Raw genomic sequence first — 15804 nt, forward strand, 5'->3', positions numbered from 1 at the left:
CAAGGAGTACCGGTGTCTTTATCTGCTTCTTTAAGAACATGAATTATTGATTATCTTTTTTATAAACGTTGGCAGGAATATTATTTACATGTTTTTGTGTATGTGTGTATTTATTCATACGTGAAAATATTCTTACGAGTATAGTACTTTTATGAACGTAAATAATTGTTTCATGATTATTCGAGGAATACTACAACATCTCGGATTAAGAATACAAATTTTCTTGCATCTTATCTGCTATAACCTGAATAATTCCTGTATGTAATATATATATATGTATATTTTATACATATTTTATGTCATGTGATTAAAAGTCATATCCGGTTTGGTACTTTCTCTGTTTACTACATTGGTACGAGATAAAAAATCAGAAGTTTAATTTTTCTTCCGGACAAGACCGAAAAAATAATCCGAAGGTAACGACTTGTTTCAGTGACAAACAATATAAAGACAAATACAGACAATACAAAAGTGATACGATTTTTATACTACGAAGAAAATATCTTCCATCCTTGTACAACGTACAAATATTATATTTCATATTACAAGAAAAGACACGGAAACGAAAAACAGTGATATTAAGTCATCTTCGAACGATCAACCGATCGCATTTTATGTTTATTTTGTCATTTCGTGCGCATGATTCAATATTAATTAGATTATGTGACCAATCATATTGGTAATTTCATTAATTTTCCTCATCTGCCATCCAAGGAATAATGACGGCCGTGCATAATCATCTTCACGAAAGGCTCCGGAACTTCGGAACGTCGCGAACGTCGAAATCATTAATTATTCTTCTCGTTTCTTCTATTTTCTATGGTTTCCACGAACTCTATTAAAAGTCACGACACTCGTTCATCGAAATTGATAAATTGCAAGATGACAAATAGGCTCGCTCGTAACGAGACGTTCCATTGAAGAAATTATTACATTTAGCGAACCAAACAGCGTAATAGTTGTAATTTATTTTTACCGTGTGGTGCATTAAGTTTCTATTAAAATACTACCAACTGTTAATACAACACGATTAACTTAGTTAAGTGGATTACAAATATTGCAAATGCGTTAAATATCATGTAAATGAAAATAACACGAGTTAAATATCGACTATATACAATTTTAGAATTTAAAACATCAACTTGGAAAACATTTCCCGATTCTATATTTAAGGCTATTAAATTTTGTATGTATAGTAGCTGCAAAAAATAATTTCGCACGCTTTTATCTCTCAATGATGCACTTTCCATCAGGTTTTACGTTTCGTTTTCATAATATTACATTTTTCCACTCGTATAAAAGTTCTACTAAACAATACGAAATTCCATATGTCTGGACATAATTAATTAGTACGTAAATATCATGATAAATATAAACGACGCGCAAATACCATTTGCAGACACTGTGGATTCATCTGCTTGAGTTTGAGAGATGATAACTTTTCGCTTCTTTCATTGACAAACGTACGTCGTAAAAATAAACGATGCTTTCTCGCCTCTTACGTTTTCGTATTAAATGTGCAAGTTTCCCTTAATGTTATAAACGATTATTTCTTCAAGCTGTCTTCCTCTCTCTAATACACTATTCCTTGACATACTGAGAGGATTTTAAGATTATATACGTTCTAAATACAAAACGTGCACAGCTATAGTGAATAATTCATAAATCATAGGATTTTCCTTCGTGGAAATTCCTATTTTAATATGTAATTAGCGATTGCAATTTCGATTCATTTTACACGTGTTATTTGCAATCATACATACATATGTAACGACCATTGCATCATAATTCTTAAATACCAGAAAATAAACTGTTTTTAGCTTCGTATTAATAACATCGTTCGATATGTTTTTCAGTCTAAAATAGATTCAACAGCTCTTTACAAAATTCGGTAGAAATGAAATAGCTCGTCTTTACTTGAACACGACGATGGTAATCAAAGAAATATATATCCATTTCTGATGATAAACACACGGGAGAATATAAAACGAATGATACACGAAACGTATAACACGAAGCAAGGATATAAAAAAATATATTTTGGGAAGCACACGTTATAAACTAAAAACTGAAAACGGAGAAAGCTGCGATCGTTATGAATACCAGTTTACCGGCATGATAAGAATATTAAACGATAATTCAGCTTCCGTCGTTCTCATTCTTCAGTTAGTCATAAATAATCGTAACAATGGAATCGATGAACGCGCGAATACATAACTTAACGTGGTTGGCCCAATTCGATGGTATTTAAATTGTTATTGTAAATCATCCATTCCTTATAACTATCACACATACGCTTACATAATGTCTACAAAATTTCACATTCGTATAAGTGACATAAATAATGCGAGAGTAAGCTTATCAGGTTGAAATATCTTAAGTTCGAATTACTTCAAGATTCGACTAATATACTTTTGCAAATTATCGCAGCTTAACCAATTTAATCTTATATTTTAAAGAACCTGTAAAAATTAACTGTATAACTTTAATCTCAGCCACGGTACGTTTTACGCCATAATACAGCTTTACAATAATATATGCAGGACACTATCTTATGAAAATTAGCAACGGACTGGCTTTCAACATTGTGATTCACAGTTGTCAATTTTAACAGAACATTTAAATACAAATTATATACAAATTAATAAATATTTATAAAACTCAATTTTGCTGCCCATCTCATCTGTTTTCTAGCGGACAAAAAAATCTTCTAAAAAGGAAAACAACATAAAGATAACATCTTCGTTGTTGTATCTTTCGCATGCATAAACTTCATATTTTTTAATCGACGTGTCGCAAGATATTTGGCGATCCCTTTTCCTCGAGTGACTATCGACAGATACGATGCCATTTTAGTCGATTCAATCAACGATCCACGCATCGTATGGCACCTGAGCAAAGATCCTCTCAACGAAGCTTGACATTACCTGAACTAATTTCCTCCTTAGATCAGGTTTCATCTCCTTTAACAATTCTTGACTGTTGGTATTAATGAAGAGATTTAATGCTGCCACTGAAATAACACAGAGAAAAGAAAACTCTTATTAAACACGATCGATCGGTAATTAAGATCGTTTCAGATCGACTTTAACGCTCACGACCGATAAAACCAAGATTTTATGTAAGCTTTGATACATAATACCACGATTTTCACGAACGTTTATATTACGTTACGCGTACAGCGATTTACTCGTTGATTTCCATCAAAAACTGATTGCTTAGATAGATATTCCGGCGGTTTATAGAAGAAGAACACACCGTTAGAAAGACTAAGATAAACTTACAGTAAATTACTAACAATTATATCATTTGGTGGTGAAAAAGATTCTCCTCTTTTGCCGTTTATGTAACAGTCTCGCTTAGTAGTTAAAGAAAGAAATCAAATAATCTTTTACTTCTAACATTTTTCTTATTTCAAATATTATAATTCTATCAAGTAAGACGACTCTGTTCCTGGAAGATGTTCGCCTTTGGAATGAATTTTTGAGCAAATTAAGAATCTTTTAAATACACATAGATATGTGCATTTAATACGTGTATGTCGTTCTTCTAGCAAACTGACTCCAAAGATCTTTATTGATATATTTGTCACCTTTTTTAACAAAATTAGCAACGCTATAATTTATTATACTTTGAATCGCAAACACACGAATACACGATAATACGTCGATCGAATTTGAAATGTAGTTTTTACCGAATTAAATTTCTTCTCGAGTCTTGCGTTTCGAAATGCTTGTTAAATTTCATTTTGAACAGTTGAACCTTAATTAAGATTAGTGCATACATTTGTGTGATTTAGTTCATTGATTTTTTTTTTTTTTTTAGAAAAAAAACTTACGAATAATGGCGTTGCTGTCACGAACATTTTCGACGCCCATCTTAATATTCTGCACGCTAAAGTCCATTTTAAGTTGCTGCAACCTTAAATAATTGCGACCTTGAGCAGCGAATGGCTTCGCTCGGATGAATACTTTTGCCTTTACACCTTCTGTAATCATAAACAGATGCGTTTTTAAATCTAAGCAGATCTTCTTTTTATATACTTGACGGGTAGAATTCTAAAGAATTTTTTCTCATTAATCACAGAATTTATACGATAAAGGCTCATAGATCCTGCAAAAATTATATTATTTCCCTACCAATAGCAAACATTTATGTTTGAAGATCTGCACATTGACTAAGAGGTTTGCGCTCTGCGTCGCAAACAGCAAAGTGCAATTACATCAAACTGGTTGCATTCTACAAGGCGAATTAATTAGAGGTCAACGTTGCCATTCGCGTGAAGATAAGCTCAGTGTCTCTCACGATGCACACGTTACCCGTGTCTTTTTACATTTCTTTAGATAAACATTTTGCATTGAACAAAAAGAACTTATATTTTGCACACTTTTTCAACAGTTTATTACCATATTTTCACCGAAAGCTATACCTGAATACTTTGAAACGAACGAATGTATAATAAATTAAAAATGTATATATCTACAATTCTGGATAGCTTCGTTGTATAAATAAATAAATCGACCATAAGATTGCTGTATTATTCATATTTGTATCTTACGTATACCGAATTTTTGGAAGAATTTTGAAATTGTTATGTGAATTCATTTTTCCAAGCAAAAGAGCAGCAGCTTTTTATTTTCTCTTTTAATAGCGCGTGTTGTATTACACAAATGAAGAATCTTGAACATCAGTGTTTATATACTTTCCCAATTCATTACAGATACTTCGTTGATACTCAATCTCGAGGTACTCGAAGATAATTTTTAGTAAAAGAAAATCTTTTTCAAGAATCTTTACGGTTAATATGGAACGATGTTATCGTTTCTATAATTAGATAGATATTGTTGCGAATTCGACACAGTATAGCCTGCGGTACGGAACATAAAAATCAGCTAAAAACAAATTTGCATTACGTCGATGGTGAAAGTTGAGGACGCTAGTGACTTTTACCTTTTCACTTAGCCCACGATGTTCTACCATCGCTGTTTATTTATCTCTTCAATTATAATTGCTCACCGTCACAACCCGCTTCTACTCGCAGCCATCTAATTGATGAACTTTATCTCACGAGTAACCCATTTGAACTCGAATCATGTTTCACGATGTTCCATGTTTCACAATGTTGGTACGATAGGCAAATTTAACATTTCAATAATTAGATTAACGTTATTTAGCCCAGCAATCGAAATTCAATATTACGTAGAAGATAGGAAAATTTCCCATCTATGCGGTTGCAAATTTCTAATATTGCAATTCTTAACGATAATTCGACTATCGGCGAAGCGAAAATTTTGCCAACCTTTACGATCATTCGTCTTGATAGCACTGATCAGGAACCCGGCCCCGCGTTTTGAGAAGCCGCGCGGTCTACGAAAATTGTCCAATTAAAAAACACCGATTTTGATTAACTTTTTACAGAATGATGATACCATTAACGGGCGCAAGATATTTTTTTACTAGCAATGATTCAGTTCAAAGGAGTGACAAAAATCATGAAAGTTCAGTGTAACTCCATAAAGTCCTCGTCTTCCTGGAAACTACTTTTTAGATGAAAAAAATTCAGGCGCTTCCAAAGAAATTAAACTACATCAATAGCTTTTTGCAAAAGTCATACATGATTACAAATTTTCTACTTTCATTGAATTTTTTGCCCCTTGAAAGCGAATTACGCATGCGAAGAAATATTACTTGGATTTGTTTAAAAAACTGTTTATAAAAAATATATAATATGTAGCAGCATTCGTAAATAAATAATTCCTCGTTGTAAAATTTAAGTGTAGGATTTGAATGTGTATTCAGGCGCCGCAAAAGATCACGCCGGCCTTGACACTGATATTCGCTATATCAATATATACCATATATGCCATATTACTACGTTAATAATCAGTAAATATCGCAGATTATCACAAAATTCTCCATCGTCGATCGCGTTAAAAATAACTATCGTTCCTTACCATATTCACCCCAATAGTCACCAGCACCGCTGGCATTCACCAACACCAAGGTACCACTAGACCTGTACTTGGCAGCGGCTCTGATTTTCGGAATGCTGAGGGCTAATTGCAGCTGCACCTCGTCCTCCGATAATCTGGCCCTCAAACCAGTCACCCGTAACGTAGAAACTCCTCTTGCCGTAATGTTCTTAAACTGAGCCCTATAGCCATCCGGTCCTCCACCAAGTGCGATATGAAGTTCGTCAAGGATAATGGGTTCTACCTCTGGATAGCCCAATTGCGGTAAACCTGAGGTTTCATAATCGCTAAATTAACACGTTTGATCTGTATCAGGCAGCATTTTATTGGCTTATCGTCGAAATTATGAAATTTAAATATCATTTAAATATTGAAACGATTTGGAATGATTGGAAACACTCGAAAAAGTTGACGTGTTTCGATGTATATTTAGAGAAATATAAAAAATATCTTTTTTCATTTCACCTGTTGCAGATGCGAATAAACGTCAACAGTTATATCAGCCTCCGGCAGAATTTTGTGCTTATAATTAAAAGCAACGGCGAAAAGATTAATCGATCGATTGCAGCTCATTCCACGTTTATTTATTATTGTATCATTTATCGAGAATTTTGAGAAAAAAATTTTTATAAATGTCAAATAAAGCCGAACGCCTCGATGTTAAAAATTCCTGTGATGTTTTGTTCAATCTTCTCGAGTAAACCGAACCTATTCCGTCGTACTGTAATGCGTAGTTCTAGTGGAATGTAGGACACTGGGTGACCATTCGAATACACCGTTATAACCTGCTTCTTTGGCGTTCTTTTTTTTTTTTTTTACTCGTTCTCAACGATACCACGTGCTCCCGCAATCTGTAATTCCCGACTTTCGACTTCCGTATTTTTCACCGCATGACACGCGAACCCTACTTTTAGAAAATGGGTCTACGGATCTCGGGCAAGCGTGTAATGCAACTTGGTTACTGCGATCTATCAGGTGTCTTGCGGTGAACGAACGAAAGAAAAGTCACAGGTTCGAGATACAAACGAAATTCAGAGTTAAATCGAACGATCGAAATAAAATTTTATCGGTGAACGTGTTCTTTCATATTCTCGGAAAAGACGTTGTTAAGGATAGGAGAGAATAATTGTTCATTTGCAAATATATTTATAAATATCGGAGAAATTATTTTGAAACATTTGGAAAAAGTAACATCATTCCACCATTGTAAGCAATCATTGTACCTTTTAAAATCCTATACGTATTAAGCAAGGACTCAACGTATACGAGGTTAGTGTATGTTTAAATAATAATAAACAAATCGGAATAAATGGGAAAACGTGTAGAAAATTATCGACTTGTTAAATAAAATGTCTGAAGATAATTAAACTAAACATACGTGTGTTCTAGAGTTACGTTAATTCCGCAATTATGTAATTACGCGTAGTAGAATATTGATATTCCCATGAGAATTTCTACAAGATAGGTACCGTTAGAGGAGGATTTTGATCGCGGCGCTCTTCCCGAGGCCGTCGTCTCTGTAGCGACACTAAAAAGTGTAAAACGCGTGTAACTTTCTAAAACATCGAATTCAAAATTCTTCTTCCGCTAAAAATTCACAATCCGAAGGATACTCAACAAATATAATTATACTAATGATTATTATAACTTTCCTACCTATTTTAAGATATCTGCTAACAAAAGTTTAATAGATATATTTTGTCAAAAACCTAAATACACGCGGATGGTAAATATTAAAAAAGAAAAATCAAACGTAGCTAGGTTAAATTAATTATTCCACTAAACTTGGCCAAAAAGTTCAACGCAAATAATTTCTTACCAAGCCGGAAGTGTTCGGTGAGTACATTGGCTGACCTAGCGAGGCAACTCTCGATGTTGTAGTCCCTGCTGGAGCAAGGTTCTAAAAACTCTAATCCTCTGTATCTACCGATGGCCTGTACGCCGATCAGCAACGAACACGCGCACACCAACAAGATGCTCTTCATCGTTGTCTTCGGTTTCAGATCGTTGGCTCCTGTACGTCGACGTTCCCCGAACCTTCTCCGTGTCGATCGAATTTCTCCGCGTGGAATGACCGACAGTCAGGGATGCGCCAAGCCTTATAGCACCTTGACATTGCCCCCGCTTTGCCTTCGACGCTTGTACACGAAAAACAAAACAGAACCCAACGATGGATCACAGCACCTCCCTGTTGAAGGACTTTCTTCGATGTCGAAATTAAGCACGGACGAGTCGTTTGTAAATTAAGTTCCCAAAACATTGCGTTACACGAGCTTCATAGTAGCGTAGCTGTAGATAAACAAATCGATTAACTCGACGAAATTATATTAGGACGAACATAGGTCAAGTGCTTTAGCATTGCATATCGTAACATATTATTTTATATTAGCATGTAACATAATATTCTTGTATTTAATGCGCTGTTCGTTTATTTTACTATATTGATATTTGTATATCAATACCGATACAATAATGTACTTTTCAATGCGCGTAAAACAACGAACAGGTTCAACGCAATGGTACACAAGTTTTTGAAAGAGTTCAGGAATGACATAGTTGAAAGTCAACGTCGGTAAAACAGCGCTGGTAAACGATAGCACCGCTGGAGACTTCAACGCGCGTATAAGGAAGCAAGCGCTAGGCTTCGACGATTAGATGGCGAACTACAATTCTTGAACCGTTTTGTATAATGCTTTTCCTAAACTATTTTCGGTCATTTAGAAATTAATTGTAATATGAAAAATTATCTGCTACAGAAATTAAATTAACGCGCATAGATGTAGTGTTTTCTTGTGCAAAGCAAAGTATCAAAACGCATAACAACGTTAAGTGTGTATTATAAACTCGTATCGTATTAACATATTTATTCTACTCGGATTTATTTCGATGTTATTTAAAAAGAAACGTTGTAAAGCGAACGATCCTTATTTTACGAAATTATTATAGCCGCGTATGTTGTATATCGATACATGGGAAATAAAAACTAGGAAAAAGATTTCGTCTTCTTTAACGCGTAATATAATTTCGTTCAGGATCGTTACGTTGTATAGAGGTCAATGTTTACATTTGCGTTAGAAGGCGCAAGCTGGTCTCTAACGAAACAATTCTCATAAATTCGTACTTTCCTTCTTCTTTCTTCTCTGAGAACATTACATCACACGATCGATACAGAGCACGATACGTGTTAATTATTTTAGTGGCCAGCTTTCTCACAGTTTCCATAGTCGCGACTTTCTTCTACGCGTGGAGACGAGCTGATGTACGAAAAGTGGCGCTAATCACCGATATTGTCACGAATTTCTAGTTAAAACGGTATATTACACGAACTGGAAACACAGTTTGTTAATGAACTAATCTACCCTTGAGAAGGTTGCTAATCTTCGAAGTATAAATGGCAGTTTGCTACAGAAAAGCGGAGAAAATATTATTTCGTATTGTAGTTTACAGAAATTAATTCTCTGGAAGATTGTTGTCGTTTCCAGAACTGTGATAGTAAAGTTTCTGATCCTCTGCGAAGGAACTATTCGTTTTAAAAATAGCTTGAACTTCAAAAATATAACATAACTTTATTAAAATACAATGTAACCAACAATATTTGTTTAACATACGTTAAAACACCAAACACGTTTATGTATTACTAATATATACGGAACACATTTATTATAACGAACGATAAAAGGTACGACGAAGGTAAGCGGATGTGAATGGTAGACGTCAGAGAAGTTGGCGCGTTTAGCGAAGAATGTTAAGCACCGTTAATAAGCACCGTAACTCGTGCTCATGATAGGAATCGATCATGATCGAGCGTTATTAACCGTAATGTTTTCGTACGGTGTTACATTATACGCAAACGCACGAATCTAAAATATTTGAAGCCTTAAGGTTGATGATTCGTAATAAAATCGTATTACAAACATCGGTATGCTTTTACAAGCAATATTTTAGCAGCGATATTTTTCAGAAGTTTAATCCTATGATTTTGCATATCCCTGATTATCGTTTCTTATCGCACCTTCTACCTCTATAAGAATAACAAATTTCACAGTAGAGTAAAATTACTCGTAATTAATTCTACGAGTAAGGCCAGTGAGATTGTTATGGCTGGAAATAAGAGGAGAACGAAGAATAACAAAACTGCATCGAAGGATTCGTTTTTTAAAAAACCAAGTTTTTCCAATTCCAAACATATCGTCGAATTAAAGGAAGATAGAAACGGTACAGGGTGGTCCATTTATTTTTCGTTACAAAAAAAAAAAAAAAAGCAATGACGTTCCGCAGGGGCATTTTCAAAGTCGGTACCTTTGTTACCTAATGTCTTCCTTTCAACGCAAATTATCGACAGTGTCCGATGAGAGTCGACGCACCATGAGAATGCGAGGTCAGAGACCGTCAGCCTCTCAAGGCGAACAGCTATCCTGACAGAGGAAGAAAGTCTCGTGTTCGCTTCGTTACGTTCGTTAGTACGAACGGAAGAAGAGAAGATTCGCGATTTCCGAGAAGCTCTTGAATAATCCTTGAATCGTAATTTGCCATCGTAAAAAGCCAATTGTTTGGTCTTACTCAATGGACATGTCGATGGATAAGATCGAAGAATAGAAGTTACGAGTAGAATAGATGTATCGATCGATGGGACTTTGCATTGGGTGAATAGCCGATAAAGAAATGAAAATTCAGTTTTTCATTCATATGAAACTAACAGATCTGAATATTTGCATTAGACCGCGAAGAAAATAAAAACACTTGAAAAAGAGGAATAACTAGAATTAATTGCATTATCTGTTGCAAAATTGTCTGACAGAAGATCAGGAGGTGGAGTAACTAAAAATACGTAGGAGACAACGAGAAAATAACAATAAATTTGTGTTTGCTTTTAAAAATTCAATCAGCCCTTTCTACTTCTCTTAAGATCTTTTCTACGTATCAAAACGTTTACGCAAACCTATAATTTCCGTATCCTGGTTTTTTATCAGACCGTTTAAGTATGTCACTCGTGATTCATTAAGACTTCCTTCGAGAAAATAAAGAAAATGTCTCTCCACGTTTAGTTTAGTCTAGAGAATTTGCAGTCCTTTAATTAGAATCCCGCTTTTTACATAATAAACACGTCTTTACTTATCGATCTCACTTGTACAAGTAATCGACATTCTCTGAATTTGAAAAAGAATCTAGCTGATTTCCAATCATCTTTCTTTTACCACACACATGAGATTTGTATCCTTCTTTTTCACTTATGTTTTATCATTTTCTCCTTCTCCTATTTCTTACAAAACGTGTATAAAATAAAATCAAACGATAAAGAAACATTTCTGGCAATACCAAATCGTCGACCAAAAATACAAAATATCCAAAAATACAAAGTACCGAGTGATGACCAAAAGTATTCACCAGCTTTTTCAATAAAATTATATCGAAATCCGTAGAAACGTATGATTCTTTCTAAAAGTCTTGTGTAAAATATAATTTCTTCGATCTAAAGTTCAAATACATCATAAGTCGCGAAATAGTTTTAAAATAAAAATAGATAACGTAAACTGCATAATGATCTATTTTTACCAACACATAGAACGATATAGAGCACATATAGAACAGAAAGAAAATAATTTGGAAGCTACTTAGATACGATATAAAAATCATAACAAAGACAAAAATTTCGATTCTTTATGACAAATTAGCCAGAATTAAAAAGTTACAACTTCGATATCACAATCGACTTTATCTCTTGAAAATTACATTTTACAAAAGAATTAAACAAAGAATCGTGACACAACCCTCGCACAGTTATCTCGTAGGTCGCGGTTTGATGATTTTGTCGAAAGGAAAATTACGAAAAGAGCCGTCAAAAATCTCCGTGTAGCCTTTAGAAACAAGTTCGTTGATTATACGTCTGGTAACCACAAATCCTGGCTGCCACGAGCCATTTATTATTTTATCGAGAATGTTCTCCAGTACTTTATGACCGGATAGCAAATTCGTGATGTGAAGCTTCAAATCCCCGATCTGTTGTACATCCACGTCGACTCGAATCTTTTGTCCTGGTTTTCTGGTAACGACGGTCGTTTGAAAGTAATCATCTAAGAACAAGACAGCCGTGATAATTTTATATTTCTCGTGCATATTAATTTACTCTGAAATCGTTCGAAGATAAAAATTATTGAAGGTAATATCGAAACTCTGTCTTACAAAGATCCAACGTGAATGTTCCCTTATTGTTTATACTGGAGCCCAGTGCTGTCCCTTTAAACTCATACCAACCTGACAGGAATTTTGCTGGGAAACTCTGAGTGTACACTATCTAAAAATTAATATCATTTCTCAATTAGTGGTTACTAGTATCGCAGTAAATCTTCGTCTTTCTCTTTGCGCTCGATTGTTACGTTAGCATTTATCGTTTGTATTATGAAAGAAATGGACAGTTTCGACGCTGTAGAAGAAGAATCGCGTTGAGACGCACTTTGAACCGATTTGTAGAAACTTTGAAATTTTGTCGTAACTATTTACAGATGATCAGCGTGTATTTTTATTAGTTTGCAGCTGTAACAGCTGTGATAGATCGCTTTCGAGTCTTCAAAGAAAGATAAAGATCTTATGTTCGAAATATTTCGAAAAAGGGAAAGTTAGAACTACTATGCTTTCTATTACTTGGCTTCAGTGCCTAAGCATATTTGCTTACCTTATAATTCGGTATGTCACTGACGAATTTCGTCACTTTGCTATTAGTCCATCCACTCTCGGTAACGTTCCTTAGCGTTAAGGTAAAGCCAAATTTGGCATTTCCGCGTGACGCTGATACTTCTTTGGCAAAAAGTGGATCAAACGTGACTACATTGTATTGAGGAAGGCCAGTTTTGAAGAAAGGTCGAACTGCATTTAACGCTTCTCGTATGCATCCATCGAATCCTGGCACATTTGGGTGACAATCCTTGAAATAGTCCTCTAAGAAAAGGAGATACTGTTAGGACGCTATAATCGAAGAAATGCATTAAAACTTGCGCAGCTGAAATAAACCACACGTAGGATTTCGAATTCTTAATAGAAAAAAGGAAAGAAAAAATAATATGCAGCTAGATATGGCGTTTTAGATTAGCTGAACTAAAAAGGAAAAGATAAATTGGAAATATGAAAACCATAGAATTATGTTACCATTTTAAGCATACAGTAATCTAGTTCGTAATAGTTTCAACGTGTTTGATGCAACATGCAATTATGGAAATTACAAGAAAAAAAAAAGCAGATATAAGTAGGTGTTATCGTGGTATCAATATCGTGCAACATTCTAATTATTATTTCAATAAAAAAACAGTAACGTAACAAGATGGGGGCATTACTGTTGAAAGAATACGAAATTACCATTTAGAAGCATATTAGTGACAGATGTAAATAATTATTATTCTAATTGTAGAATAAGTATTAATCAGCTGCACCCTTCAATACTTTTCTATTTCTTCTGAAAAATAGTAATTCTCTTCTAAACAACGTGAAAATAGAATGAAACACTCCGTACGCTTTATTATTCTTCGAATACCACAAGGAAATTATAATTTATATCAAATGCCGTCTTCCTCTTTCGCAACAGACCGTCCGTTCACCCCAATTTCCTTACAATTGTTCCGAATCATTTGAGAAAATTTCACTCGCATCGCTTACGCTTCGTTGCATTCCTTAGGACGTTATCAATGTATACTCAAACTATCAATATATATTGTCAATGTTTCGAGATTGTCGACTAAAAGGATCAATATGTATCGTCAATACGATATTGTCAATATTTATTGACAAAGCGCATTTTCATCGAGAACCTTGAAACATCGACGATATTATCGGTCACCTGAGGACACCTTACACACTAGTTTTCGTCCATAAAACTCGCAATGTTGTTAAGTTTAATCAATTACTCATTGTTTAATCGCAATAAACTTTCTTATCGATTCGCTAAATAAGTTAATATTTCTTCTTATTATCGTTACTTTATAATCTTGTTATTACATTAATGGAGGCATTGATATTGATAATGTTGGCCCATGGTGAAAGTCATGTTATTCAATATCGTGGTAATATTTTAACGAAGCATTTTTCGAAACCTCTCGCGTAACTCGTCAAGACGTTACGTGAAAACCCGTAAAGAGAAACAACGAACATTGCGAGCAAATAACAATGAGGAATTGCGAAAACTGCATTTACGATTTTACACTTTGCCTGTACATATTCGAGATGATATCTTGGTCAACGTAATTTTACTCGCACTGGCAGAAGCATGAGTATCATTTCCTTTTCTTTTCTCTACTCATAAGAGAAAAGAACCAGCAAAATACTACTCAGCCAAATAAGCAACCATGTTGCAACATGTAAGCAACATGCAATGCCAAAGGGAAGACAATAAGCTACTGAAAAGAAATAAAACTACTGTTACTATCGAACCAATTTGCAATTATTTCTTCCAATTATTCCTAACGATGTGGTCGATTCTAATCACCGATCGATCCTTCGGTCCGTCGAATCCGCGTATCACAACGATAACTCACCCAGCACTGTTTCAACTCCAGCTTCAAGAAAACGAAAATGTATCGATGGAAGAAATTCAACTTTGAAATGCCATTCGCTTACCAAAGTCCGCACTTATCGATGATGCACAAAACAAGGAGATGAATACGACGAAAATCTGGATCGACGATGACATCTCGGCGATCGATAACGTGTTGCTGGTGCAACCCGTTCGCGATCAAACGCACGAGAAGTGTAATTCCGAACAACACGAGCGATGCTTACGCTTTCACTCTCGACCATACATCTGAGAGAAAGGTTAACTGTATTGGGTTTTTGTACTAAGATTTTCGGTCGATCCTACACAATCCAGCGCCGAGAACTGGGACAGTTCACATTTATCAACGACACCAAGTAATAAAAAATTAAACGATCTTCCACGCTGGAATATTTTACACTGTACTTTCTGCTGCTCTATTTTCTCGCAATCTAGCGAACGTGTATTTTTTTGTTCGTGGATGGTGACATGACTGGTGCAATAACAATTTTCTGAAGGATTTTCAATATCCTTGAACGATGGCGTAAATGGAGAGAATTAGATCTAGCGACGAAGAAGGAGTTGTTTTGTAAACAGGCTACCAGCTAACGTAAGAGATCTTTGATATCTAAGACTAAAATTGTCTTCGTATTAAACTACTGGTGGCAAAATCATCAATTTATACAACATTTCTTGAACTATACTTCGTTTTGAAAGAAGTTCGATTTGAAAGTGAAAAGAACGTATACATAGATAGATACATATGGGGGCACTTGATCGAAACAAGGTTCAATGAAGCTCATTGTAAATGTTAAGTGCTGTTAACACGTGACACGAAAGAGTAACAATTTGTGGCAAAACATCTGCGTGAAATGAAAATTTTCTAAATAAAGTTTGAACGTTTTAGGACTCTCCGTTAAGTATTGTAAAAATTTTCTCCGAAATTTCAAATCTGTTTCGCATTCGTAATAAAACCTTACTAACACGACTTCAGGCAAACTTATCTCTTTCCTTTATCGATAGATGTCAATAACACCGAATGATCTTTACGCTATTTTCAATTTTCGTTAAGAAAATATTTTATTTAATGTAACGTTATAAAATATGAAATACCGTGCTCTTACAAACAATAATCGATATTACCGAAGTAACCGGTATTAGCATTGTGAAATATTCGATATGTATAAATAGAAAGTGTACTAATGAGAGATTAGAACGAAGAAATAGGTGCGAGAACGGAATCAAATAGAAAGAACGGACAGACGTAAATAATATTGAGCCGGCTAACACGTAAATGTACGATTTTTAATTAATCGT

General features: G+C 34.7%; 2 protein-coding genes across 2 annotated transcripts; both read right to left on the reverse strand.

Moving 5' to 3' along the window:
• Positions 1 to 487: 487 nt before the first annotated feature.
• Positions 488 to 7971, reverse strand: LOC122571149 (protein takeout). The gene is made up of 4 exons (XM_043734529.1): positions 7792 to 7971; positions 5955 to 6242; positions 3839 to 3988; positions 488 to 3013 (listed from the first exon to the last, which is right to left on the reverse strand). The coding sequence occupies exons 1-4, from the start codon at positions 7955 to 7957 to the stop codon at positions 2862 to 2864; spliced, it is 756 nt and encodes a 251-aa protein (XP_043590464.1). The 5' UTR covers positions 7958 to 7971; the 3' UTR covers positions 488 to 2861.
• A 3760-nt stretch (positions 7972 to 11731) lies between these two features.
• Positions 11732 to 14679, reverse strand: LOC122571152. Its single transcript, XM_043734532.1, has 4 exons — positions 14574 to 14679; positions 12643 to 12905; positions 12153 to 12264; positions 11732 to 12043 (listed from the first exon to the last, which is right to left on the reverse strand). Exons 1-4 carry the CDS (start codon positions 14644 to 14646, stop codon positions 11751 to 11753), a joined length of 741 nt encoding a protein of 246 aa, XP_043590467.1. The 5' UTR covers positions 14647 to 14679; the 3' UTR covers positions 11732 to 11750.
• Between the last annotated feature and the right edge of the window lie 1125 nt (positions 14680 to 15804).

The sequence above is a fragment of the Bombus pyrosoma genome, linkage group LG9 (assembly GCF_014825855.1).
Source record: "Bombus pyrosoma isolate SC7728 linkage group LG9, ASM1482585v1, whole genome shotgun sequence".
Lineage (NCBI taxonomy): Eukaryota > Metazoa > Arthropoda > Insecta > Hymenoptera > Apidae > Bombus > Bombus pyrosoma.

Bases quoted from the DNA above. Each gene is read 5' to 3' on its own strand.
- LOC122571149 (XM_043734529.1), bottom strand. From the start codon at position 7,957: ATGAAGAGCATCTTGTTGGTGTGCGCGTGTTCGTTGCTGATCGGCGTA. The intron at 6,243-7,791 runs GTAAGAAATTAT...ATGAAACCTCAG, and splicing joins CACCGAACACTTCCGGCTTG to GTTTACCGCAATTGGGCTAT. The intron at 3,989-5,954 runs GTAAGGAACGAT...TTATGATTACAG, and splicing joins TGACTATTGGGGTGAATATG to AAGGTGTAAAGGCAAAAGTA.
- LOC122571152 (XM_043734532.1), bottom strand. From the start codon at position 14,646: ATGTCATCGTCGATCCAGATTTTCGTCGTATTCATCTCCTTGTTTTGT. The intron at 12,265-12,642 runs GTAAGCAAATAT...ATTAATTTTTAG, and splicing joins GTGACATACCGAATTATAAG to ATAGTGTACACTCAGAGTTT. The intron at 12,044-12,152 runs GTAAGACAGAGT...TCTTGTTCTTAG, and splicing joins AACATTCACGTTGGATCTTT to ATGATTACTTTCAAACGACC.